The 26,122-nt window shown below is 38.9% G+C and overlaps 2 protein-coding genes across 3 annotated transcripts; one reads left to right on the top strand and one right to left on the bottom strand.

The window, feature by feature from the left end:
• The first annotated feature begins 7,187 nt into the window (after positions 1 to 7,187).
• On the top strand, positions 7,188 to 18,226 carry ube2b (ubiquitin-conjugating enzyme E2B (RAD6 homolog)). 2 transcript variants are annotated; one of them, XR_010095040.1, is made up of 7 exons: positions 7,188 to 7,370; positions 12,551 to 12,631; positions 13,396 to 13,421; positions 14,405 to 14,494; positions 16,251 to 16,339; positions 16,490 to 16,676; positions 17,029 to 18,226. XR_010095040.1 is itself a non-coding variant. In XM_063487215.1 (6 exons), exons 1-6 carry the CDS (start codon positions 7,327 to 7,329, stop codon positions 16,616 to 16,618), a joined length of 459 nt encoding a protein of 152 aa, XP_063343285.1. In that variant the 5' UTR covers positions 7,188 to 7,326; the 3' UTR covers positions 16,619 to 18,226. The 2 variants fall into 2 exon arrangements, 1 of the variants encoding a protein (XP_063343285.1); XM_063487215.1 differs by having other exon boundaries at positions 16,490 to 18,226.
• Positions 18,227 to 19,507: 1,281 nt separating this feature from the next.
• cdkn2aipnl (CDKN2A interacting protein N-terminal like) lies at positions 19,508 to 22,139 on the bottom strand. Its single transcript, XM_063487297.1, has 3 exons — positions 21,881 to 22,139; positions 19,936 to 20,041; positions 19,508 to 19,827 (listed from the first exon to the last, which is right to left on the bottom strand). The coding sequence occupies exons 1-3, from the start codon at positions 22,090 to 22,092 to the stop codon at positions 19,819 to 19,821; spliced, it is 327 nt and encodes a 108-aa protein (XP_063343367.1). The 5' UTR covers positions 22,093 to 22,139; the 3' UTR covers positions 19,508 to 19,818.
• Between the last annotated feature and the right edge of the window lie 3,983 nt (positions 22,140 to 26,122).

The following is a 26,122-nucleotide window of genomic DNA, read 5'->3' as shown; positions in this document are numbered from 1 at the left end:
ATTTTGGAAAATTCTTTGGCTGGGTGAAACCCATGTAATCTTGTACCAGAATGGTGGGAAGATACATACCACATTATCTGTCAAACATACTGAATGCAATGTTATGGTACAGGTATATATGGTTGCCAGTGGAATTTAGCCACTAGTGTTTGTTGATAGAAGTAGCAGGATGAATTGTAAAGTGTAGAGGTCTATACTCTCTGCTCAGATTCACACAAATTGCAAACATGATCCAATAAAGTAAATGCCAAAATACCTACTGAACTTTATTTGTCTACTGCTAAGACCTCTGCCTTTTCCTTAATCACTCCAATATATCAATAAAAATTAAAGAGTATACTAGGAAAAAACAAAAAAATACAAAACAACTTGCTGTTGCAGTTTCACTATTTAAGCGAGTAGTCCACAAATGAAATCTATATACGTTGAGGTTTGGAGAGAAAAGAGGGAGTATCTTTGAAGGATACTTAAACCTTCTTAACCTCCTTCCTGATTTCATCTTAGGTGGAGCAGTTAAGAAAAAACTTAATCATTAGTCTTTCTTGGTACTATCAGTGGCAAGATATTTAACTCAAATCTAAAGGGAAGATATTTATGGATAGCACTAAACACAATATCCAATAATCACCAAAATCTGCTGGTCCTAGTTTTTGTGGCTAGAAAAATCAGTACGAGTCAGAAAGGAAGGAGATGGTTGATTATAGAGCACCTCCTAAAACTGTGATAGAATTAATTTAAAAAGGGCTTGGTTTAATTAATTTAAATTTCATCACAGTCACTACAAGTACCAGTGCCCTTCACACATCCTAAAATCCAACCATGACACCGGCTGCCTAACACTTACCCAGTCAACTGTGAAATTTAATTACCACCATTGCATCAAAGCTCTAATGAGACAATTAGCTTGTGCCATCTTAAAGCTTTGCTCCTCATTAGCGCTGATGGCCGCAGCACATGTTGGTGGCTCAGTCACAGTCCTGCCCTTACACTTAGGCTGGAGTCTTCCAGCCAGAAGCAGGTTTCTGTAAAAACTAATGAGTCACTAGAGTGAGACTAATGCATGAGGTATGCAGGCCTGAGTGATTTCTCTATCCACACAACACAAAACAGAAGAAGGCAGGAAGCAATGTATTAAAGGTAAACCCCCCAAAGGCTGCAGCTGTCCAATTGTACTTATTAATGCACCAAGTTTCATCTAATTTTGTAAACAGGCCTATCATATTAATGAAGAACATATTTATTTCAAGTCCATTAACATTTTTCTTTTCTGTTTCACTGTGATGAAAATAAGATTAGTTCTGACTCATCAGCCCAATTTTAGTTTATACCTACACCTTTAGCAGCAATAACCTCCAGTGATCATTGTCTCTATGACTTCATCAGTCTCTCACATGGTTGTGGAGGAACTTTGGCCCACTCCTCTTTACAACATTCATTCAGTTCATTGAGGTTTGCTCCCACCACGCATTTCAGTTAGGTTGATGTTTTTGTGAGCTATTGCAGCACCTGCATTATTTTCTTTTTCAGCCATTCTGTTGTAGATTTGCATTTGTTACATGACCCAGTTTTAGCTGAGGTGTAGCTGTAGGACCGCTTGTCAGACATACTGTGGTACACAGAGAAGTTCATGGTCAGCAGTATAACTGCAAGGTTCCCGGGTTCTGAGGCTCCAAAACAAGTCTAAATCATCACACATCCACCACCATGCTTGACAGCCGGCATGAGCTGTGCTGATATAATGTATTTAGCTTTCACCAAACATGGTGCTGTGCATTATAGTTAAACATCTCTTTTTTGTCTTTTCTGTCCCAAGGACACTGCTCAAGAAGTGTTTTAGTTACTTGCTAAGTCTTTTTCCAACTGTGTTGTCATGAAATCAACATTTAACATGCCAGCTGAGGTCTGCAGGCTCTCAGGTGGATTTTTTTGGAATTTCTCTGAGAGTTAGACGGACTGATCTTGGGGCGAATTTGTTGCAATGTCCACTGCAGGGAAGAGTGTGGCATCATGTTACACACGTGAATGCCACAGACCAACAAACCGCCAAAATGTCTGTTTTTATAGAGGTGCACACATTTGCTGAAGATCAGTTCATTTGATCAGAATCTGCTTCTTACCCTCTTAATTCCCACAGAAGGAGTAAGGGTGCACTTAACACACACATGCACAGTAATGGTAAAGTTAACACAGTATGTGTTTATTTACTTTAAAAACTCCCACGTGATTGGAAAGCATTTCAGTTTGGATTTGTAATGTTCAAGAAAAAGATTAAAGAGTCAATAACCTTTCTAATATAAACTTTTTAAATGGACTATGTAAAGTTTGCGTTGTATACACTGTAGTTGTAGAGTTTGAATGTTTCACTAAACCAGTTTCAGCAAAGAAAGATAAGGTTTTCTTAAAACACGTATATGGTTTTATTAACAGTATGTTTGTGTGAGAAGGAGAGATGAAGAGAAACACCACTGTCCCTGTGTCTTGGTGAAAGTGAGAAAGCAATGTACTGTTTCTTTGCCCTTTCTATTAAAAGCACCTGAGCTCAGCAGTGGTACTCTCTTCCTGCCTGTTTTGGCTGGATCCAGGCGTTTATCCAACTCCGACAGATAGGCAGACAAACAGAGGGTTACCCTTTTCTCCAGTAATCGACCAGAGAACAGCAAATTAAAGTAATACTGTGTCAATAAATATAAGCTGTTCAAAAAACCCAATCAGTTGCACTCATAATAATATTCAACATTTCACTGTTTCTCAGTGGATATTATCGGCTTCATCGCTGTTGATATGAAACCATATATAAATCAGTTTCTTTCCCCAAGAGCTTGCAAAGCATGGCAGGGTGAAAATGTGTTTTTCATTACATGAATGCTTTTCATTTCCAGTTATAGGGTGAGCTGATGCCAGCCACTTTTGTTTGTGAGTGACCTACATTCTCTCACTGTTAACAAAGCTTCGGCTCTATTGATAGCTGCAGACTGGACTCTCTCAAGAAAAGGGCCAAGAGAATAATTAAGCTAGATTAAATGGTCAGTCAGATTTGCTGAAGCTTTGAGTGGGATTTCACTGAAGCCCAGCAGATTTCAGATGACCCCGATGAGTTTTTCTGCAACAGCTCTCCAGTTTAAAACTCCAGCAAGTATTGGCCTTTTCTCTGCAAAGAGCAGAGATGATGAAGTTACCAGTCAGTGGAAATATGACAAGGGGCTTTACATGCACGCTGTAACAAAGAACACAATCAGATGATTAACAATGTCACTTGTTTCTCAGCGAGAATCACATTCACTTACACAGAGACCAGAAATCAGAATAGATTAGAGCTGGAACTAATTTCTATTTTGGTGTTAAATAGTCAGATATAGAGTCAGCAAGACTTTTGTAATTTTGCCTCTCTGAACGACCACAGTTAATTTTAATTTTGAAACTCTGATGATTTGGTTGAAGTATGCAGCCATGCATGTCCATGTCATAATACTGCCTCCAACATGACTTACATATAATGTGGTATCCTTCAGATTCTGAGCTGTTTCTTATTTTCTCCATGTTTTCTCACCATTCTACGAGATACGAGATAATCTTGGGTTCATATATCTAATTAAATGTTTTCTGATGAAGTCTGTTATGATCGTCTTGTTCTTAATTGTAAACAGTGATCTGTGCCTTGCTGTACACCCTCTGTATAGAGGTCTCTATTGATTGGAGAAGTGACAATTTCACACCTGCTTCTTCAAGAGTGTTCTTGACTTGGTTTGATATTGTGAAGTTGTTTTTTTGGGCATCAAGTGGATGATGATGCCATCATCCACTATCTTTCTCCTGTGGTATTATAGGCTACGATTGGTCAGTGCAATGATTCCTTTTAAGAATCTACTAGATAATTTTGCTTTCTCTCTGATAGGTTTATTTTGGTTTTTCAACCTTAATTTGCACTGAGATCTCTTTGCGCCTCGTATTGAGAGTTCCATTGTGAAGACGGTAAACTCAAGCTGAACGACTGGACTTAAGTCCAAATCTTTTATCTGCGTAGCTTGTCATGGAACATCGAGGATACAGGCATAAACCGGCTATAAAACTGCTTGGCAATCCAATGATGGTTGAGCCTCTTGAAATAACTGTGCACAAAAATTGATTTAACTCCTAAACAGTTAATGCAATACTTTTGTTAAATCCTTATTATTTAAAAAGTACTTCAATCAACTTTGCACTATTTCAGTTAACATATGAGAGAAAAATAACACCTCGATGAAGTCTGTATCTATGAATAATATTATCTTACAGGATTTTATGAAGACTGATTAATGAGGTAATCCTCTCTGCAAGAATCCATGTAACTGTGCATGTCTAACTTTGCGTAATCTAAAATCTCCGCAGTCATTTTGACTCACCACCATCAAAGCCAGTAAAAACAGACATACTCAAAATTTATTAAGGAGGCTGATTAAGTCTAATTAAAATATAAACTGTAAATAAATCGACAAGAAAAGAGAGCATTTATTGTCAGGGAATAATAAACCATAATAAAGATGCATAAGTTAAAACTGACAATAATTTCTAGAGGAAAATAGAACACACAACAAACCATTTATAATAAAAAATGCTATTTAAACAATAGGAGAAAAACATTTTCCTTTTCTTTTTCCAGACTGTAGGTACAACCACACTTACAGAGGGCTGCATTTTTATTTGGCCTGTTGTATTTGTAATATTGTGCTTATCACAGAGAAGCATGGAAGCATGAAAACAAAACTGGTTATTGTTATCTAATGCTAATAGCTTTTCTTGACCACTAGTGCACGAACATGCTCAACGTCTGGGATCAGAACACCCTGAGTTAATGAAAAGGGTTGGCTCTTTATTTGATTGTAGTGCAGTTTCCTTCTGTGCATCGAAGTGTACTTGTATTTATTATAGGCTGCAGCATGATGACAGCAATTGTATTCTCAGTAACTATTGAACTGTTTAAAAGTCAGAGGGTGTATTTGCAGACTTGATATTAATCACGTCACAAGGAGGACCGTGCAGACAGAGTGCATTACCTACAGACAAATTATGTAGATTTTAAGCTAAGCTACTTACCGCAGAGTGGATTACGAGGCCGATGCACATTAATTTTTATTTTCACTTGTCAGCTGCCCAACCGTAAGTCAGAGTAGGTAGATTGTATTAGAGGGATGATATTCAATCAAACCAAAAATAAAACACGTTCCATAGTTCCCAGTAAGCTCAGTTAGATCAGGTAAAAATGTTTCATTCAGTCTCACTCTTCTGGGCTATTTTGTTCTCATCAGTGCAACATATCAGAAAAACTTTGGCAAGACAGCAGCAAATATTTGGTTTTAAAGGTTATTAAAACCATCTGCACCTCGCTGAGTTAGCACTCTTAAAGGTGAAATATTAATTGTACTGTTACCATGAGAACAGATGAAGTTGGTCAGTATGTGCAATGACTAACTCCAGAGACAGAGTACTGTGCAAAAGTCTTGAGCCACCCCTTTTTGCTAGAAAAATTGCAGAAATTGGAAATAGGTGAACTGTTCAAATGGAAATGGAACTATCCATCCATCCATTCTCTGCTACTTATCCGATTCAGGGTTGGAGACTATTACTATCACCTACCATAGGGCGAGATGCGGGGTACACCCTGGGCAGGTCATCAGCCACTGTGCAAAACTTCAACACAGCCTGGACTTTCTTAGGCAAGCTTACGTATAATTTCTTTAAGTAGTCTTCGGGAATAGTTCCCAAGGCTTCTTGATGGACATTCAAAGCTATTTTTTGGATGCTGGCTGCCTTGTGTTCTGTTCTCTGTCAAGATGATCCCACACTCCTTCATAATGTTGAGTGGCTCTGGGAAAGCCAATCCATGACTAATTCTGTTCCATTATGTGTTTTTCTATCCAGGTATGCTTTTACTCCATTGGCAGGGTGTTTGGGATTATTGTAATGCTGAAAAATGAAGCTGTTGCTAATCAGATTCTTTCCAGGTGGTATTGAATGGTGGATCAAATTTTAAATTTGGATGCATCACTCCTTCAGACCTTTTGCCACCGATTTTTAGTCCAGTTATTGTGTGATTTGCTATACCTCAGCCTTTTCCCCATGTGTTCCTTCCATAAGAATGGCTTCTTGACAGCCCACCCTTCCACTGACATCATCTCTAATAGTGTGTGAATAGTAGATGGCTCAACGCTTAGACTAGATAGATAGATAGATAGATAGATAGATAGATAGATAGATAGATAGATAGATAGATAGATAGATAGATAGATAGATAGAAGCACTACATTTACCTCACATTACTAAATTATTATCATCAGTTGAGCTAAAATCCATGTCTCTGTCTCTCTGTGGGAGGAAGCCTGAGTAAGTCTGTTTCGGTTACTCTGGAGTTGGTCAGACATGCAAACGCCACACAGAAAGGCTCCAGGATTCCAACCAAAAACCTTCTTGCTACAAGGTGACAGTTCTAACCACTGCCCTGTTTTAGATCTCATGTCCATTTCAAGGCACCCACTGACCTCTGTGTGACCTCTGTTTCTTACATGTACCATATATGATCCCTCCTATGGTGTTTCCATACGACCCTTCAAAGTTACTTGAAAAAATGTGGTGGGAAAATAAAAGGTTCTCATGACAATGTCATGGTGCTCCTTGAACTCTGTCACCACTGTCCCATAAGAAAATAAACACAGATATGGCATTTATAGTTTCACAGTCACAAGATTTCCAAAAAACACTGTTTTCCCTTGATTTGAACCACAGTGGTAGATTTCTTTAAAAAAACAACAACAAAAAAAACAAAAAACAAATCCATATCTCCACAGATATGACCTGGAACAGCCTGGATACACAGAAAATTGTAGCACAATATTAAATAAATACATAAATAAACAGTGTATATTTTTTAAATATATTATATTTTGTGTATTTCTGGGGCAGTTTGGGAAAAGAATAAGGGTTTAGAAAAAAATTTTGCTGCTATTTTTTTTTTAAGTTAAATTTGACACGAACAGTATTTGAGAGTTCCGGGTATTTGAGAAAATGAACACCACCTATAGTAAGAGTATCAAAAATAGTTGGATTTGCAGCTCGGAGGTGTTTAAATTAACGCTTTTACATCAGCACCGTTTCTGAGCTAAAAGGGGCTGTGCCTCTGTAAGCAACCGACGTCACCATAAATAGCTAAAGCTAGCCAGTGGTTCAGGGAGAAGAAGAAAAGAGCTGCAAGCGGAAGAAGTACCGGATTTTGTTTCCGACAGTATTCGGTCTATGGTCTTGGGTTATTATTATTGTTGTTTTTTAAATATCTGTATTTTTAACACATTTTGAATTATGTCGACACCGGCAAGGAGACGGCTCATGCGAGATTTTAAAAGGTACCGTCCTCATCGTTTGGGCATCTCTGTGTAGCTTTAGCCCATGAAGCTGTCGGCAGCTAGCTTAGTGTTAGCTGCTGGTGCAAACAATGCTGTGCAGAAACCCAGGCAGGAGTTAATGTGAGACAGGCTCATCGGTTATGGTTTGTCTCGATATTTGATGGCTAATGAAGTAACCGAGACGTTAGGGGATCATTTAAACGCTGTTTGTGTTCTGCAGTGGGGGGAGGTTTTTGTACCGAGGGAATAGCGTTTTCTTTTTTTATGGCTAGTTTTTTTTTTCTTTTTTTGGTGTGGGATCAGCTTCACTTGCAGAGGTTTACTGGTGACCGTTTGTCTTGGCTTAACTGGCCCCGATTAGAAGCTAAATGTCACAGGATTTATCCTATTAATGCCCACAGTCTGCAAGCTGTAGGTTTATATTGTGCTTTCAAGTAAGTCAATCAGTCGGCATGGTCATATTTCATCCTAGGAGTTGCAGGTTTTGCCAAGGTTTGTGGTCGGGGATTGCTCTATCTATATGTTCCTGATGCTTTATTTTAAATCCAGATATTTAATACATACAGTTAGTACGTGATGATACGATAACAGAAAGAATATGTTAAGGCTTCCTGGGGGAATAACACCTGGCAATGGCCTGCTTGTAATACCTGCTATCCCCAATCTGTTGCCTCGCTCCATATGGCATCCAACTGTGTGTGTGAATAACAGACACACACACACACACCTGTCAGTGGAAAAAAGATGCTAAGCTATTCTACTAAGAGCAGCCATTGAAGCAGAGGGGATAATGTGTCACTGTAACTGAACTCTGCTCTGCTAGTCCCCAGGTGGTAAACGGTGACACTGAGGCAAGGGAAACACAATTGCACATGCCCGAATCAGCATGTGTCCACGCCAGCGCTGGCTGATTGAATTCAGTCTTGCATGGTATTGCTTAACCTCAATTGTTTGACCTGTAAGTCAAAGTGTATGTTTCTTAAAAATGGGCCGCTACACTGTTGTGTGGGGTTTTAGCTCAGTAATTTAGGTGTAATAAGACGGTAAATAAATGCTGTGGTCCTCTTTCTTTGCCCGATACATTTTCAGAAATAATTTTAGTCCAGGCTGCAGTGAGCTGTGGCATTTATTCTTGTACATTGTTGTCTGCATTGCTGCCTTCATGAATGAAACTGGGCCGCTCGTGCTGGGCTGGAGCTGATAAACCACAAACTGCAGTTACTTTTACCGAAACACAGGAAGGAGAGACTTCAGAGCTGACTCTGAATGTATACACACATCGTCATAGCTATAAAGAAAGAGAAACAGGGCATATCTCTGCACTCTTAAAATAGTTTTATTGTTTAATGGATGCATTATCCGTATGCTAATCAAATACCGAGTTTGTAGGGTATATTACTATGAGGGAGACTTACGATTATACGTGTAGTTACATTTTAGCGCATTGTAGCTTACTTTGTAGCATTAATGCCGTATTGTAAATCAGGTATTACCCTTTCATATAACACATGGATATTTTAAATAATAATAGTTTGTAAGCTCTGATTTCTATTAGAGAGCATTAAAACCTCTTTTGGCACATGTTATAACACTTTGTGTATAACAAAGAGTTGGGAGTTCGCCTTGTAATCGGAAGGTTGCCGGTTCGAGCCCCGGCTCGGACAGTCTCGGTCGTTGTGTCCTTGGGCAAGACACTTCACCCGTTGCCTACTGGTGGTGGTCAGAGGGCCCGGTGGCGCCAGTGTCCGGCAGCCTCGCCTCTGTCAGTGCGCCCCAGGGTGGCTGTGGCTACAACGTAGCTTGCCATCACCAGTGTGTGAATGTGTGCGTGAATGGGTGAATGACTGGATATGTAAAGCGCTTTGGGGTCCTTAGGGACTAGTAAAGCGCTTTTTTTTAACCCCAGGTGTTTGAATTTGCTAAACTGCATCATTCCCAGAAGGCTTTGTTTGAGATGAATGATTATCTTGACCACACTGTTTTTCGAATAATAAACAGTTTTATGAGGGATTGCAATTAAAGTCCTGCAACAATGCAGTGTCTGATATAAAGAGTCTAAAATGACAGTGACTAATGTCACATGAAACCAAGTTGTACTTTTTGTCTGTATTTAAAGAGAAAGCCTGTTGGATGTATTTCATGACATATAACTACAAAAAGATGATATGAATGTTTCTTATATAAGAGCAGTTTTCCCTTTCTTAGGCATTGACTCTGTTTTGCTAAATGCTTACTTTATTACTTATTTAATGCTTTCTATTGAGAAAAAGTCAAACCCCTCCCCAAAAAATGTGTAACCCCAATTTTGGGGTTTATGTGTCTGATTTTAGTCTAAAAATGTGTTTTTGGAAAGTAACACTGAATGTACTACATGGGTTTTCTTAGTTTACAACAATACACAAGGAGGCTTTTAATTTGAAATAAATGGGCTAATTTCAGTTCAGGATTCAATCAAAGAAAGAGAATCAAAGAGGCTGGTATAGTAGGGATAAGAGGCTAGTCTTTTACATTTTAAATCTCAATCGGGTGTTTTCTGGCCTCAGCCATCGGTCTCTAGAGGTCAGAGAGCATGTTTTGGTCCACATATAGTTAAGGCAAATAATCCTGTTTTTATTTTTACATAATAGCTTAATATAATACTAACATAATAACTTGACTAATATACATATATATAAATATATTAACTAATATATTAAAATGCATTCCCAGTTTATTTTCTGACAATTCATGTCAAATTTACCACCATGCAGTCTCTTCATCAACCCATACTTGCCCTACTCTTACTTACTGCAGACTTGTGAGTAATCCCCACATTTCAAGTAAAATAAACTATCGGTCTATCCTAGAAGATGAACTCAGTGGAGCTTCCCTTTACCAGCAAAGAGTTCAGGGAGATTACTGTAAATGAGGTTAATTGCAGTGGGTCCGTCTACAGCAAGGGACTTAGACATGGATCTGCACTCACAGACGCACAAATCAGCCTACCTTGTTTTATAGCTATAAGCTCTTATTAAACCAGCTTTTAAACCGGGCCTGGAATTGTAGGCCTCAATAGCCTGTAGTGACTGCCGGATTTGGCCTATATAGATTTGGTGATCTTAAGCAAGACCTTTAATGTGGCACAATAATCTACCATGAGCTTCAGAAATCAGTTTGATAGCCAACACAGATTTTATTGAGGCCGCTGTCGGAAACTTCATTTAAATTGTTGACCCGCTGCCACACCTGTTTTGATTTGCTGACGCCTCTGTTGCTAGGCAGTTGCTGCTGTGGCATGTCGTCTGTCGGGCACGCCTGGGTAGTTTTATTTGTGGAGCCTCGACTAATTATTATTTTTAATTAGGATTAATCCAGCTGTGGTTAATTTGGGTTAGCCGATAAATCATTTGGGGGCTGAACAGTCAAAAAAAAAAAAAGTATACATGATCTCAAACCTTTTTTTAGTTTCTTATTTTTACCTTCTCATTCTTTTACCTTCAAATTACAAGCACTATCATGTGAAAAAGCTATGGTTTCCAAATCTTTGACTGGCACTCATTTGACAATCTTTCACCTTTCTTTTATGTTAACAATTTATAAATCAGATAGAGGTCTATGTAGAGAAGATATAATATGAAACATTATATTTGAAAGCATAGCAGAGTTATTCCACCTTAACTTGTTTAAAAAAAAAATACGCTATAGTGATTTCATTTAGAGCCCAGTCTGCCAGACCGGGTCAAGCTGCTGTGACATGAAGAAACATAAGTTTTATCAATTAGCCAGAATGTTAGGGACATGTAGATGTGCCGGTTTTCATCACTTGTCTCCACATGGCTCCACAACCAAACTTGCTGAATTATTTAACAGTGTAGGGCGTCTATAGAGGAAATGCAAAGGTTATGCATTTATTATGGTTGCAATATGATTTGCAGTACTTTCATCAGCACATTGTGGAAGATGGTGGAAAAATATTACTTGTAGGATATTTTAATATGCTTAATTAAAAGAAATGTAGGTTTATTTTGTAGTACTACAGGCTTCCTGTTACTGGGAAGATCTGGGTCCAAGGTCACAGTAGAGGTGAAAAGGTCAAACACAGATGATAATACACAGATTTGAATCAGTACATACTTTTTTTTGCTATTGGCTACAAGCAGTTTTTAAATAGTTTCTTTTGTGTGTGTGTGTGTGTGTGTGTGTGTGTGTGTGTGTGTGTGTGTGTGTGTAACCTTTAATATAATGACGTGATGCCAAAACAGGGCTTTAAGCCTTTTCTTTGCTGACCTTATATAAAACTTGCACATAGGCTAAAACTGCTTACCCAATTTGTCTCCCTCTCAGAGCAGTGCTGTGGCTGAACGAATGAGACTGAAACTGTTTCACACATATCAACCGACAGCCTGTACATTTCATAGAGTAAGCAGTTGTCATGAAATGTCAGATCCTCCTGTGTCTTACACAGTCGGCATTTTAGATTTAGTTAGATCTCTAAAATTGGATTTGATGTCCGGGTTTTCGATTGGTCATGTGTGCTCATCTTGCTTCGTTAGTGCTCATAGTGGGGGAAGCCTGGGTTGTTTGTTGTGGTGATAACACAGTCTGATGATGGCTGATGGTAGGGTAAGGGAAGCCAGATTAGGAAAAGAGATCCTGGATATGTTGAGCTTGCTTTGTAGTGCAGGCTCGTGGCTTCCGCTCGTTTCCTGCTTCGACGTTGTTCTGATAGCCCGTCGGTGCTACTCTGAAGTCCTTTCAGGTGAAGGTCAACTCGATGGCTTAAGTGCTTTGCATTAACAACACCAGAGATTTGATGGACACTGTGGATACAGTACTGGTTCTGCAGTGCTTCAGATGAGCACTTATGTTCACTGACATGTGACAACAGGACTGTCATAGTGCTGTTGATCCTGCGAGCCTGGCTGTCTGTTGAAAGTCGTGTTGATACAGCAGTTCATGTTTTGATTGCTAATTTTCCTGCAGTAAAGCTGTTAATTAAAACCACCACCCCTCCTCAGCTCTGTCTTTCCCACTTGCTTCTCTCCCTTTACATCTAAGGGGTTTTTATTTTTCCCATCATTCTTTTTCATGTTTTTCTGCCCCCCCCCCCCCGGATTCGGGCTTTTTTGCTGTGTATGTCTTCTCGTCTCACCTCTTTTTCTTCACTCTAAAGTCTCTGTTTCTTTCTCCGTCTTGCCCAGACTTCAAGAAGATCCTCCTACCGGTGTGAGCGGAGCACCATCAGAGAACAACATCATGCTTTGGAACGCTGTTATTTTTGGGTGAGTCATTCTCTAAATCCGCCCTGCCGTCTTGACTGTGCCACTGCGATTGTGATGCGCAGATTCTGCAACCCACCCACCCCCACTGTGTTCTCGTCCACCACATCCTTCTGCTTTAAAAAGTGTTTCTGATTGCAGCCCTGATTGTTGCACAGAGCAGTCTGGAAAATCAGCATGTGGAGTCACAGCAAGTGTTCAGTGGAAGAGAGGGCTGGAAGACACTGTTGGAGATAAGAAAGTGTGTTAAGAATAAACCCGTATTAAAGAAGTAGCTTTTTGCATACTGGGTGTATCTCTGGTGGATAATTTGCTGTGCGTGTTTAAAAGAAGAGCGACTAGAGAAAAATCTACTCAGAAGTGATGTGAAATTTCAGTCGCAAGAATTAATAAAACATCAAATACACAAGCAAATTGAATAGCTGAAAGTAACTAGAAATCCAACCAGGACCAAGGATGTGTAACAAAACCAAATTAGAAATACTCACATGGGTTTATAAAAAATACACTCGATCGTAGTTGCTCACCTAAATCAAAGGGGAGGCTGCTACAAATGTAAAGTATGAAGGCAGCTGTTTTAATTGGCCCCTCAACATGTTCTGTGTGAGCACGAAGAGCTTAGTAAATATGGACCCTGGTGTCTGCAGAGCTTCTACTCCTTGAAGGACAGACTGCAGTACTACTAGAGAGGGTCTTAATGGGGATTAGCAGTGGGGATATTTGGATTTTGGAAACATTTTAAATCTCTCTCTCTCTGCCTTCTGCAGGCCTGTGGGAACACCATTTGAAGATGGTAAGTTCTACATTTTGAGTCATCTAAAGTGCAGCCTCATGTTTATCTGAGTTCTAGATGTGGTTTAACTTTGCCTTGAACTCATGATGTTGTTGTAGAGTTGGAGAACTCAGTCAATGTATTATTACTTTTCGGGCAGCATGTGTGTAGTGAAATGATTATGGGTTGCATGCTCAAATAATCAGTCTACCTGAGCACAAAATCCCACGATTATCGTGAGGATCGCCACACCTCTGAGTAGATAGCTTCTTTTTTTAAATTGTAAGTTAGAAATTATTACAAATTGAGTATCTGGAGTGGTTTAAGTGCCTGAAATGCATTTAAAATGACTTAAATTGAAAACAAATTGGTACTTTAATTGGTCATCATAATTTGATCATGTGATAACAACTAGACCTGAGAGTTAGGAACTGCTACAATTATTTTTAAGTAGAAAGGGGAACTTTTTTTCTTTTTTTTGTATAGGAGTCCCTTTGGCAAGTTATCACAGCTGCAGGAATTTCAACTGAACAATTATCAGGGGCCTAGTTTTGGTGGGCTTAAAAACTCGGTGCATCCACGCACTGGCTCTATAAATATGAATAAAAGTACTTATTTTAACTATAGTATGCTGTGAATTGAACAGAAGTTTGTAGGTCGGTAATGCAGCATCATAAAGTACGATTTTTACCCCTCAGCCATGAAAGGCTGGTGTGGTATTGTCGTCCCCCCAGCCAGGCGGGCAGGCAGCGTTCCTACAGTTTTCTCCAAGCTTGGATTTAAACACTGTCCATTGCTTCTTTTAAAATAATTAACTTTCTAGCTTCTCTTTTCAGTCGAGCTGCTGATATTTATAGTAACATAATTCTTTCTCTCATTTTGTCTGACCCCCTCCATCCTTCACATCTGTATTCTCCTTGCAAAATTACTTACGTTCACCCCCCCTCGCGCTCCCTCTGTCTGTCATTTGTTCTGCCTCATACCCTCTCCGTCTATCTCTACAGGAACATTTAAGCTTCTGATAGAGTTTTCTGAGGAGTACCCAAACAAGCCTCCCACGGTTCGGTTTGTCTCCAGAATGTTTCACCCAAATGGTAAGTGGGCTAGCAGCTGAAATGCCCTCAATTATCAGTGGTGCAGCACCCATGTTCACTGAAGCTTACAAAGTGTTCTGACCTTCAAGCAACTAAGCTAGTCTAGTGAATAAAATGACAGTGTGGGGTCATTTCTGAACACATTATAGTTGATACAGAAATACTTTTTTTAATGGCTCTATTTGTGTATATTATACCTATACTATATCCTTTATCTGTTACAGATCATCTAAAATGTTACTTTTTCAGTCGGGTTTATATAAAATTGTGCTAAAAAACAAATTGTAGGAATAAAAATTTAAATTATTTACATAATCATTGCCTTTTATTTCTTTAAAAAACGTCTTTGTTACAATATATATAATATAAAAATAGATTTTAAAACTTCAGGTATGTTTATGTGATCTATGTGTTGAAGTATACTAGAATAAGTGTTCAACATAACACGTTTTGGCTGCTAGGCCAGTAGATCAGACTTTTACTGGCTATTTTAATTACTTTCTACACTAAATCTATAAGAATGTAGCACAATATATTAGTATATTTATATTTTACAGTATAACCTCATCCCTGTCTGTATGCTGCAGGTATATCTCATAGATGGAGAGTGGACTTCTACTGTCAGCCTGCAGTAAAGTCTACAAGTTTAAAGACTGAGGACTTTATCTGCATCTAGCTTTTATTGTAGCAGGTAGAAAGGAGTCAGGAAAGCTGGAAGAAAGAACAGTAAATGGCATCAGGGCGGCCTCCACATTAACCTTATGCCAAATGGGTCACGTGCTGAACCCAGTGAGCTAATCCAGCAAGATAAACCAGCACCCCTATGCTTCAGTTTTAAAGTAAAAAGAAAGTAAAGAGGTAAAGAAGTAAAAAAAAAAAAAAAAAAAAAAAAAAAAAAAAAAAAAAAAAGCTTATGCATTTATGTCCAGGAGCATAAATGAACCACTGCAACTTTCCACTAGGTTTATACCAGCGGCCCAATTCCTCTGTTTAAAAATGAAATTGTAAAAATGTTTAACTTTTTTACATTTTTACTCAGAATAAATATCCAACTCTTGCTAAACATGTTGTAAATTTGTCAATTTTCCTTTTTAATGGTTTATTATTTTATTCAGTTTCTGGAGGTAGACTTAGTCTTCCAGATCTTGCAGTCTCAATAAACATGCATCAGAGCCTAAAATGTATTTTCACACATTTTTATGAACTATAGTAACCTTGGTGGATGCCGGCATTGTGATGAGTTATGTATGTAATATGTTAGACTTATTTATGGCTTTGTTTAATTTTTAAGTTTTTGGTTTGCAGCGGTACAATAAGAACAAGCACCAGATTACAATGTACTTCACCAGTAATGTAAAGAAACTGTCTTGATGATTTAAATTCAATGTAAATGTTTAATTTAAAAAAGTGTCATGTATTTATTTAAAGGCAGGGTGCACATTAATGTCTATATTTAATCTGTAGCCTCTGGCAGGTCAAACAAAAACAGTACAAGAAGAAAACAAGTGGCAACAAATAAATATGAAAGCATACAGCATTAAATATAACGCACATTAGCATAAAATGAATGGCCACGGATACGTTCCTCATTAGCTTTAGTTGTAAATGTGTTGATAGTAATACATTCTCTTATTACAGCTGCAACATTATTCCAAATCTTGCTACATTAAACTGATAACACTTCTCTCAGATTTTACTAAATGTAGGGGAACTGAGCAGAAGGACACTGATGCTGATCTTTTTCTCTGCATGTCAGTTTACGCAGATGGCAGTATATGTTTAGACATACTTCAGAATCGCTGGAGCCCCACATACGATGTGTCGTCCATACTCACCTCCATCCAGGTTGGTCGTGTTTCACTCCCTTTTCATTCATTTTAATTCACGGTGAAGCATGATGATTCTATACAGGGACATCCGAAGTATCTCTCCTGGTTATTTAACCTTCAGGATGTCAACATTTTCATCATTAGTCTTCCTTTTTCTCTCTCGCAGTCATTGCTGGACGAGCCAAACCCCAATAGCCCAGCCAACAGTCAGGCCGCACAGCTCTATCAGGAAAACAAGAGAGAGTACGAGAAGAGGGTGACGGCCATCGTGGAGCAGAGCTGGGTGGATGTCTGAGCTCCTCTCGCTCTCTGCTCTCTACTCTTCTCTCCATCACCCACTCTTCACCATCCAAGTACTTCAGTCTCTCATTTTTACCTCATCGAGAAAAAAAATCAAGAAAAAAGAAAACACAGCAACTATATCAGAAGAACTTAAGTGCCACACTGGGGGGGGGGGGGCAAGAACAACCAAACCACAATGGACATTACCTTGCTTGCCAATGCATTTTAGGGAAACAGGAGAGGGGAATCAATCTTGTATTTGTTCCCTGTCTTTACTTTTATTTTTTTTATTGCATGATGTGACATAAGTTATTGCTAACAGAATTTGTAATATATCTCTGGTTGGAATGATGCTGTTTGTGTTTCACAGACTCCTTCCCATCCCCCTCTTTTTTTCTTTTCTTTTTTTTTTGTATTATCCAGAACTTGGCTAAAAAAGGGGCACATGAATGACTGAATCATTATTTTGAAAGTCGTGGGAAAAGCCAGAATCGGTAGCATCATCACCATCATCGTCATCTTTGAAGTCGACAGCAGATTCAGCTGATAAAGAGCAGTCCCTGATCTCTTCCAGCATATCTCTGTTTATTTTAAGAGATGCTGTAGGTTTGGGCTCGCAGACGTCACAGGCTGCAGCAGTGCCAAGTCTCCCTTGCACTGATGAATCATGACTGGCAATCTCTGAGCTTTTCTTTTAATCATTTCTGCTCGCGGGTAGAAGAAGGTTGTTTGAGAGGGTTATGAGAAAGTGAATATTAACACGAAAAACTTGGACTGAGGCTCTGCAGTCCCCAACAGTTTCATTCTTTGGTATATTAGAAACCGCGTATAATGCTATAATCAAAATATATGTAGCGCCTGATGGCCCTTAGCCAGCAAGTTCAGATGTGGGTGGTGTCGCTGTATCATTCGATGTGGGGGGGATGGGGACAGAATTGGCATTGCTGGAGGTACTCTGCTTCTACATCGTGTGTTTCTTTTTTCTATTTATTGAACCTTTTTACTGTTTGCAGTCAAACTGTTCTCCTCTTGGTTTTCTCATTTAGTTTGCCAAAGAAAGTAAATGACTTCTGAATGCTTTGTCGCCTGTGACATGTGTCAGCCTGAACACAGTCGGTGCTTTTGTTCTTTCTCTTAAAAATGACACAGCTGACATCTGAATTAGCAAATAAGCAGAGGATGAAAGCTTCATACTTTCTTTTTTTCCCTATAATTTTTGGGCACTTTATAAGAGAATTGATTGGATAAGAACAAACTGCTGCAAAGATCATGAAGCCTGTTCCGAGAGTGTGATGTCAACTGTTTTCCTAAGGGCTCAAGTTGTCTTCATGCCTGCTTTTTGCCCACCATTTTATTTGCTCTTATTCCCCCATTTAAAAACGCCATCTCTCGAGTGTAAATTACTCACTTAACCTGCCCGACTCCAGCTAAGTAATCAGTCATCATAAACCAGAATTCCTCTTTTCCTTGATAATAAAGGTTATATTGTGGCTTGTGACTTATCTCACCCAATAAGCAGAAGGGATATGTTATAAAAAACAATTTTGTGAATTAAACATAATGTATACTGAACGATATGCTGTATAAACATAATAAAAAACCCACATTTTTCAGACTTTGACACGGGTTCTGGTGATTTATTCATCCATCCGGTTCCTTATGCGCTTAACCAGGCTGGGTTAATTCCAGGTGACACAGGTAACCTGGACCCACAGGGTTAACGCAAAGAGACCGACAGCCGGTCTCATAATTAACTATAGGGTGGAACTATTACACAGTATTGTAGTTTTTCATATTGTCATGTAACTTAGTTAAAGCAAGATATTGCAACATTTCTGGCATGTTTGCTGAGCCTCTGTCTTCACGCTTCTCGTCCCAAAATCAATGCGAGCTTCATCAAAACTTGAGATTAGTACTGCAGTGATTGATTAAACTATAAGATGTACTGTTATTAATGAGCAATAGTAAATATTGCCAAGAACTAAATCCATTCATTGTATTTGTGTGGCATATTAAATCAGATTTTATTAAATGCAAAAATGAATCACAAGTACAGCAATGTCCAAAAATGTTAATGTTAAGCCACTAAACCGTGGCTTAAGGTGAAATAGTCCCTTGGGAAGCTTTCTTATATTAGTAGAACTAAAAAACAGTTCTCACAGTATTGAATCTGTGGGATGAAGTCAGTTTGGTGAGTGCATGTCTGCGTGTTTAACTTTGCTTGTGAATCACTTGGTATGCGTGTCTGTAAGCCTTTAAAGGAGAATGTGGTGGTTGTAATGAAGCGAAGCAATCATATCAGCATTCTCAGAACTGAGGCTTGCCCTGTGCTTTTGCAACGCTTCCTGCTGAGGAAAACAGACGTTCTGACGATGCACATGTTAATAATTAATGTTAATAATAACCGAGTGTCCAGCCTCACAGCCCCAGGTCAGCTGCTCAAGAGTTTTACTGACCTATATTTTCACTGGTCTGCAAAAAAGCTTTTATTTTCATATTTTGAAACATTATATTGATTAAATTGTTTTAATGTATTTAGAGAAATCTGCAAAATATGTTGCTAAAGCTTTGAAGTAAATATGGTCTAGTGCACCCTTTAGAGTCACCCCTGCTTGCTGCAGGTATTGCTGCCATGTAAAATAGGACAGCTGCCAACACACCGTGCCAGAGTAAGTTAACAGCTTTTATGTTAACCTCTGTAGCTTTACTGTTAACTAAAGTTCACTTTTCTACATGTCGGAGCTCGTTGAACAGACATAGTTATAAGTAGCAGTGTTTGTATTTTATTGTCGTATATGATTAACTATGGCGTGGCTCCATAATGTAGTCATAAACAATGTGACCAGGAGGGGGCACAGACCCAGACAGCAATGACAACACAAAAATGATAAAACAAGTTCTTTATTGATCTTTAGACAAGAACACCAGTGTCATCTTTAGTTTGAAGTTACATTTAAAAAACACATTTTTAAAAAAAAGTTAAACTGTGATTGAAATAGTCGAGCAGTGGGGCTCACAAACTCCCGCAGACACCACTGCTGTTTGTGCACAAATAAAAAGTCTAAAGAGGCCAGATTTTTTGCTCAAAATAAAAATGTCTTTTGATGTCTGAACTCCTCACAACTATTAAAAACACCAGGATTGTAAAACTATTAAAAAAAATAGTGATAAAAGCTGAATCCAGTCTGTGTTGATCCAGCATGACTGGTCCGGTCATCGACCCTGTGACGGAGCAGAGAGATCCATTAACAAAGACTGTCATTATAGCTGTATGTATATGCTGTCTGTGTGTGTGTGTCTGTGTGTGTGTGTGTGTGTTCACAGACATACCTGTTGCTTCTTAACAATCTCATCTCTCGTCTTGAAGACCGGTGCGTCCTCCACTACGATGCCTTCAGCCATTTCCTTCACTTTTTCCAGCAGCTCTGTGCTATACCTGCCATTGATTATGAGACATAACACTTCATTAAACCATAACTCATCTGTGTGCTTTATATTCTTCTGTAAGAATATAGTGCACTGGGAAAATAACATCACTGAACAACAGAAAACTATAATACTGTTAAGAGAAAAATTGTTTATTCTTCGATAAAGTTAACAGATGTGAATGGTTTCTTCACCTCCTACACATTTCCCTTCATATAAATGAAATTTAGTCCTGCTTCTGATTCACCTTTGAGTGCAAACTTATGGATGAAAAAATAGTGATATCCTTTTATCTGCCATTTTTGCATGATTGCACCCTATATCAATTCCGAGGGTTAATGTCTTTTAGAAGGTGTAATCACAGAAGGCATCCAATATGCACTTCAACAGCCAGCGCTGCTCCTCGAGTGCCCTCAAACCCACTGAAATGAAAATCCAATTTTGTGGGTTTATTGCTGTCCAAAAGCTAATACCAGTCGCAGACCCCAGTGGCTGCAATTACAGATTACTACAATGACAAGTCGATCTGTTAAGTTGTTTGGTGTGTAACAAAAAATAAAGATTTTGTTTTAAATAACTGGAAAAACAAAAAACAGATTCTGTCTAAGAGTCCAAAACATTCATATCAAGTCAGGCATACATTTCATAATCACAGTATATCACAAATGTCAGTAAATCAATCTAGTCAGCCGGGAAGAAGAAACCTGCTTTGTTGCAAAAGAAAGTGACATGTGCACTGGAGAGGCAACAAAAAGACAGCCCACCCTAGTTCTGCATTTTGCTAACATCCATGTAATTGCTAGTAGCGTGAGACAGAACCATGAAGCCCATTCACATTGCACAGGTAGTGTAGCTTCTCTGGGATTGCACATCCATACTTGTTGTTGCAAGGTTAACTATATCTGCCCGCACACTCTCAATATGAGTTTGGAGAGTGAGGGTCCAATGGATGAGGAAATTATGTGGGTTACCCAGACCTGAATACTACCAGACCAGACCTACCAGTCAGAGGAGATTTTTAAGGGCAGATTTTCCCCTCAACTTTGCCCAAGTGCTTGAGGTTAGAGGATCACTAAATCTTAGAGTTTCAATTTCTTATGTAGCAGAATTTTTATCGTATAAACCATACATAAAAACATAAGATGCTACCACAATCAGTAACAAAAATAGGGTAAAATTGAAAACAAAGACTGTAACTTTATAAAGAGACCCACTTGATAACCAAAGACTGTTTTCCCAGTGAAGAAAGACTGGATGTTGTCCAATAGCAGGCACAAACATCTGATAGACTGATATCAATGCAATATTGCATTGATATTTCCATTATACATACATTCTATTTTTTCCCTGAACCATAACAGAGAAAAGGGATTTTTAGGGCCATTAAAAATGTATAACCACATAATTTATCCAGCAGGGTATCTTTACAAATCTTTACAAACTCAGCATCGTCTACAGCAAATGTAGCAGAGTAGCAGTGCAGCTGATGCAGACCACTCCAGTGCTGCAGGGGGCAGCAGCGAGCCCACCAGCGGAAAATAAACCTCACTATAAACAATAAACTCTGAATATAAATAGTTTGGGGTAAGTAAGCAGCAGGAACAACAACAATAACAATAATAAGTAAGTAAGTAAATACTAAATCTAAAATCAAACTAATAATTTCAGAGAAAAGAGAACACTGGTTGTTACCCTTTAGCAACCCTTTAGTCTGTTTAATAAGGAAGACAAAACTTAAAAACAGTGGTTAGTCATCCCGGGATGTGGGAGCTGTGGAGCGGCTGTCTTAGAAAAAGTGTCCGTCAGCAGGCTTTAATTAGAGGCATGAAAGCACGCTGTGTTTACCCACCGACAGCCGAGGAAGACGTTGTTGGCCCACACCATGGAGAGGGAGAGCAGGTGGTCCAGCTGCGAGTCTTCAAAGTCGTTCAAGTTCCGCAGGATGAACTCCCGCCTGGGCTCCCAGTGCTTGTCGCTCTCCCAGTAGCCTCTGTATTTCTCCACCTGCTCGGCCACAGCTCGGTTTTGCTGGATAAAATCCTGAACGTCCAGGGAAGACATCTTGCTCTTCCTCGGCCAAGACAACAAAAGCGACTTCCTGTTTTTTCAAGCGGATCTTTGAAGTCGTCTTACAGCTCTGCTTGTTTTACACAGCGCCACGCAGTGGTGGAGCAGAGCGGTGGTTTACATCCAAACGTGAACAGCAACTCTCAATATTTCATATGCAGTGTGCTTCAGAGATACTATGGAGTGCCATAATTAAGAAATAATGTATCAAATAATTAATAAATTGACATATAAATTCATTTTATTTAAAAAATCAATTTTATTATTTTACTATTTAATTGATTATTTTATGGTTCATGAATTTATTGTGTCAACCTCACCCATTAAAGTCGGGGAGTGGGGCTAAAGCCGATATAGTTAAACCCACTGTTTTGGTGTGGAGTTGTTTCTTTCAGTGGGTGTTTCTCAGTGACAAGTACACAGAGTTTGTACTTGCACACTTGTTACTTCCCACTTGGCAAGTACACTCACAAGTCCAGACTTCTGAGGGCAGAAGACACAGCTTACAGTGCGCCAGTAGCATAACTGATGACATCAGGTGCTTAGTATTTACAATGGGGAAAAAAAGCAGATGTAATTACCTGTGTTCTTTTAAAATATTTATACAGTTTTATAACCACTCTGGCAAGTTGCTCAGCTATAAAAGGCAACTAGTTTTGTTCAAAATGCTTTCTGGGATACCTGACTGCATACTCATCAATTACCTGGGATCGATCTATCTTCACTTGCTGTGCAAGTAACAGCAAACGAACCAGAAAAAAATCGATTTAATTGTGAATTTAATTGAATTTTTGTCATTATTTATTTCAAATTTAAATTAGTTATCGATGCATTTAATTAATTGTTTAATTTTGTATTTATTTATTGCATTCTGGGTCTCTTGGCCCTCCACAGTCAGGCAGTAATGGACAGTAACTATTATCCCTCTCAGGTAATATAGAGCGCTTTCTCTTACATTTATTCAGTCATTCTACCTCAAGGTCTGTAACAACTAAAATCAACAAGCGCAAAAACAGAATTTAACATGGCTTAGTAAATGTAGCCTTGCCATGTACACACATTTAAAAACATTATATTATATTATAAATTTAAAAAACCTTTTTTCAACGTTATTTTCTTACATTTTAAAAACTGAAACAGCGTCATTACGATTCTATTGGTTTTAATATTGCTTTAAGAAATGTTCAAACTTATCTTTGGTACTTCAATCTACAACATAACACCTCATCTTAGCTCAGAAAATGACTGTTTTCTGATTATTACTTGTTTTTAATTGTATTTGATTTTTTAAAAATTATTGAATATTTCATTTATTGAAAGGGACTGCAGATATAAATGAGATTTTTTTTGTTAAATTTGTTGGAAAAATTTTAATTTTTTTTGTTAAAGCACAGAATAAGTTAGCATTTATTAAAGTATTATTTTTTAAAAATCAGAACATTTACTGAGGTCTGAGTGTAGTGTGATTAAAAGAATTCACTTACATGGCAGGAATGCTTTTCATCGCATTTCTTCTAATCATCTGACTTATCAAAGCAGATGAGATCACTTCAAGGATAAGTCTGTGTTCCGTGTTAAGTGGTAATTCCTGGACCCTGACACTGATTCGCATGAATGAAACGAAGCCATCCGTAATGTTAATTGAATCCGTGTTTTTGCTTTTTACGTGCAGCAGTCTCAAAATTTAAGGAGAGCCACTCACCGCCTTTAATGGCTGCCAAGAAGCCACATTAGCTGACTGTAGACTGTAGTTGGGCCAACACAGCTTTAGGCTTCCCGGGGCTTCTCCCCCCCCCCCCCCCCCCCCTCCTTCTGTGCCGTCTTTCCATGTTTGAAATTCACGGAGCAGGTAGTGTGTCAGTGAAATGTTTGCACCACATGCTCGCTCACTCGCTTTCATGTTTTTTTTTCCTTCTTACTTGAGTGAAATCTCTATGCACTTGACCAGCCTGCCAGGAATGATCAGAGAGAAACACTGGACCTCCAGTCTATGGAAAGGAGCTTATGGACAGTCATTCAGGCTCACAGATATACTCAAACACACACAGGGACACACACAGGCAGTCTCCATTTCCCTCTGTCTGCACAGATATGTGCGCTGCATAAGCCTACAAGAGTCTTCCATCCTTATGACGCTCTCACTCGCACACAGCAGAGGATTTGGGGCTTGTTTTGACATGAAGTCATTGATATGCAGAGGGATTCCAGAGAAAGGCAAGCCAACATGAATTCAGAGGGACAGACAGACAAGCACACTGCTCAGTCGCTGCGTTTCAGAGCACAGCGAAATCCAGCTAATAACAGTGAGATTAAAGGGTCTGGTCCGAGTAGCTTTATGCTCTGCATGGTAATAAATAATCAATAGATTTGAAATGTGGCTTAAGGGCTGCAAAAATGACCACAAAGAGAAGTTGCAAGTTAAAATTGATTGAGAAGATAAACAGTGAAAAGTGAAAAACGATACATTTGTTTTCCATTATTGTTGTTATGTAATTTTATAAGGCTGAATGCAATAGGCAGGCAAATATTTATAGAAGACACGCACACCAAGAGTATCCGGTTATGTAAACATCTAAAGCATATGAGATTTGTCTCGTAGGAACGCCGGAGAGACACAATCTAGAGGGACTAACAGGCCAAGCAGGTTGGAACAAAACTCAGACATGCAAACATGAAATAACGTCTGTGCAGAACCAGACAGGATTTTATTTAATGTGACGGAAACACTGATGAGAAGCTGACAAAAGATGTGGGGAAGAAGAAGAAGAAATATGGAGTCATCTTTATGTGAAGGTAAGGACCTTGTGAAGTGCAGTGAACACTATAGGCACTTATCAAAGGCCAGGCTGCTCTTTGCAGTCGTTTCACTTGTGCATGACTGCTCAGTTAACCCTAATTTAATGGAGGTCAAATCATCAAGCAGCGTGCCAGGATTTATTTTTTAGCCTGATTTTTTTGGTGGATTTCTCAAGGTTAGCGCCACATATAAAAGATATATCTGAGCAACCAAAAATAATAATAAAGAAACACAACTCTGTGATGAATGAGTCAAGCTGTTGCACTGGCTGTGTTTATTGGCTTTATTTGCTGAATAACTAAGTTGAAAATGATTTCTGACAGTCCCCTTATTTGCCTTTTAAACGCCTCCCAGATGTTTTATCTTCACCTCGTTTCCAGTGGAGCCTTGAACATTGCAATTCTATTTCCACGCAGTGTCAGTTTACTTCAAGTGGTTGCAAAACTTCGTCTTGACAGGCTGCATTCTCCTGCTGCTCCGAACTGAGTGTTTCACGCACCATCACAAAAGAACACGGAGGCATGAGCAAACTCCAAAGGAACACGGTGCTGTCTTAATCTTCCATCTGCCTGCTAAGTTTGCAACACAAAAACACACAATCTCTGCGCACTGAGGAGGGATTTCTCCTCATAAATGCACATGTATAATGCACACATCTGAACACCTATATTAAATACTGAGTGTAGCCTCTTCAGATGTACCTCAGACGAGTCCTATAGACAAGAAAACTCACAAGTACATGCAGATCCACTTTCACCTCCTCTCGAATTCCCACAGAAAAACCACCGGCAGCACTCCAGGGTATGTTATATTTCTGGGTCCCTTCCAAGTCATACAAGTCACCACTTTATTGAGTGAACTAACCCATTAAGTTTATGGCTTCACTCTCCCCCTCTCGGCTTGAAATATACACTGATGCTGAAATAATACACTGTTCCAGCCAGCACTGGCAGACAGCCGTTTTTGATGAGTCACCTAATGTATGCTTACTCAGGAGAACGCTGTAATTGGGGAAAGACACAGACAACAGGTAAGCCTTTCAGCCAGAGACCTGGGGGTGCGCCAGTGAGGAAGAATTAACCCTCTCAGTAAAGTGTCAGTGGATTTACACCTCATGGGGAAGTTTGTTCAATTTTTATTAACATAGCAAAAATTAAACCTTCAGAAACTGCACGCAGTCGAGTGAGTTATCATAAGGAGGCCAATACTGATCTATTGAATTTCATG

The sequence above is a fragment of the Pelmatolapia mariae genome, linkage group LG10_11, assembly GCF_036321145.2.
Source record: "Pelmatolapia mariae isolate MD_Pm_ZW linkage group LG10_11, Pm_UMD_F_2, whole genome shotgun sequence".
NCBI lineage: Eukaryota > Metazoa > Chordata > Actinopteri > Cichliformes > Cichlidae > Pelmatolapia > Pelmatolapia mariae.
This window is presented reverse-complemented; position numbering and strand designations above follow the sequence as displayed.

Excerpts from the sequence above, each read along its gene's own strand:
- cdkn2aipnl (XM_063487297.1), bottom strand. The coding sequence starts at position 22,092 with ATGTCTTCCCTGGACGTTCAGGATTTTATCCAGCAAAACCGAGCTGTG. Across the intron at positions 20,042-21,880 it reads AACGTCTTCCTCGGCTGTCG|GTATAGCACAGAGCTGCTGG; the intron begins GTGGGTAAACAC and ends AATCAATGGCAG.
- ube2b (XM_063487215.1), top strand. The coding sequence starts at position 7,327 with ATGTCGACACCGGCAAGGAGACGGCTCATGCGAGATTTTAAAAG. Across the intron at positions 7,371-12,550 it reads CTCATGCGAGATTTTAAAAG|ACTTCAAGAAGATCCTCCTA; the intron begins GTACCGTCCTCA and ends CGTCTTGCCCAG. Across the intron at positions 12,632-13,395 it reads TGGAACGCTGTTATTTTTGG|GCCTGTGGGAACACCATTTG; the intron begins GTGAGTCATTCT and ends TGCCTTCTGCAG.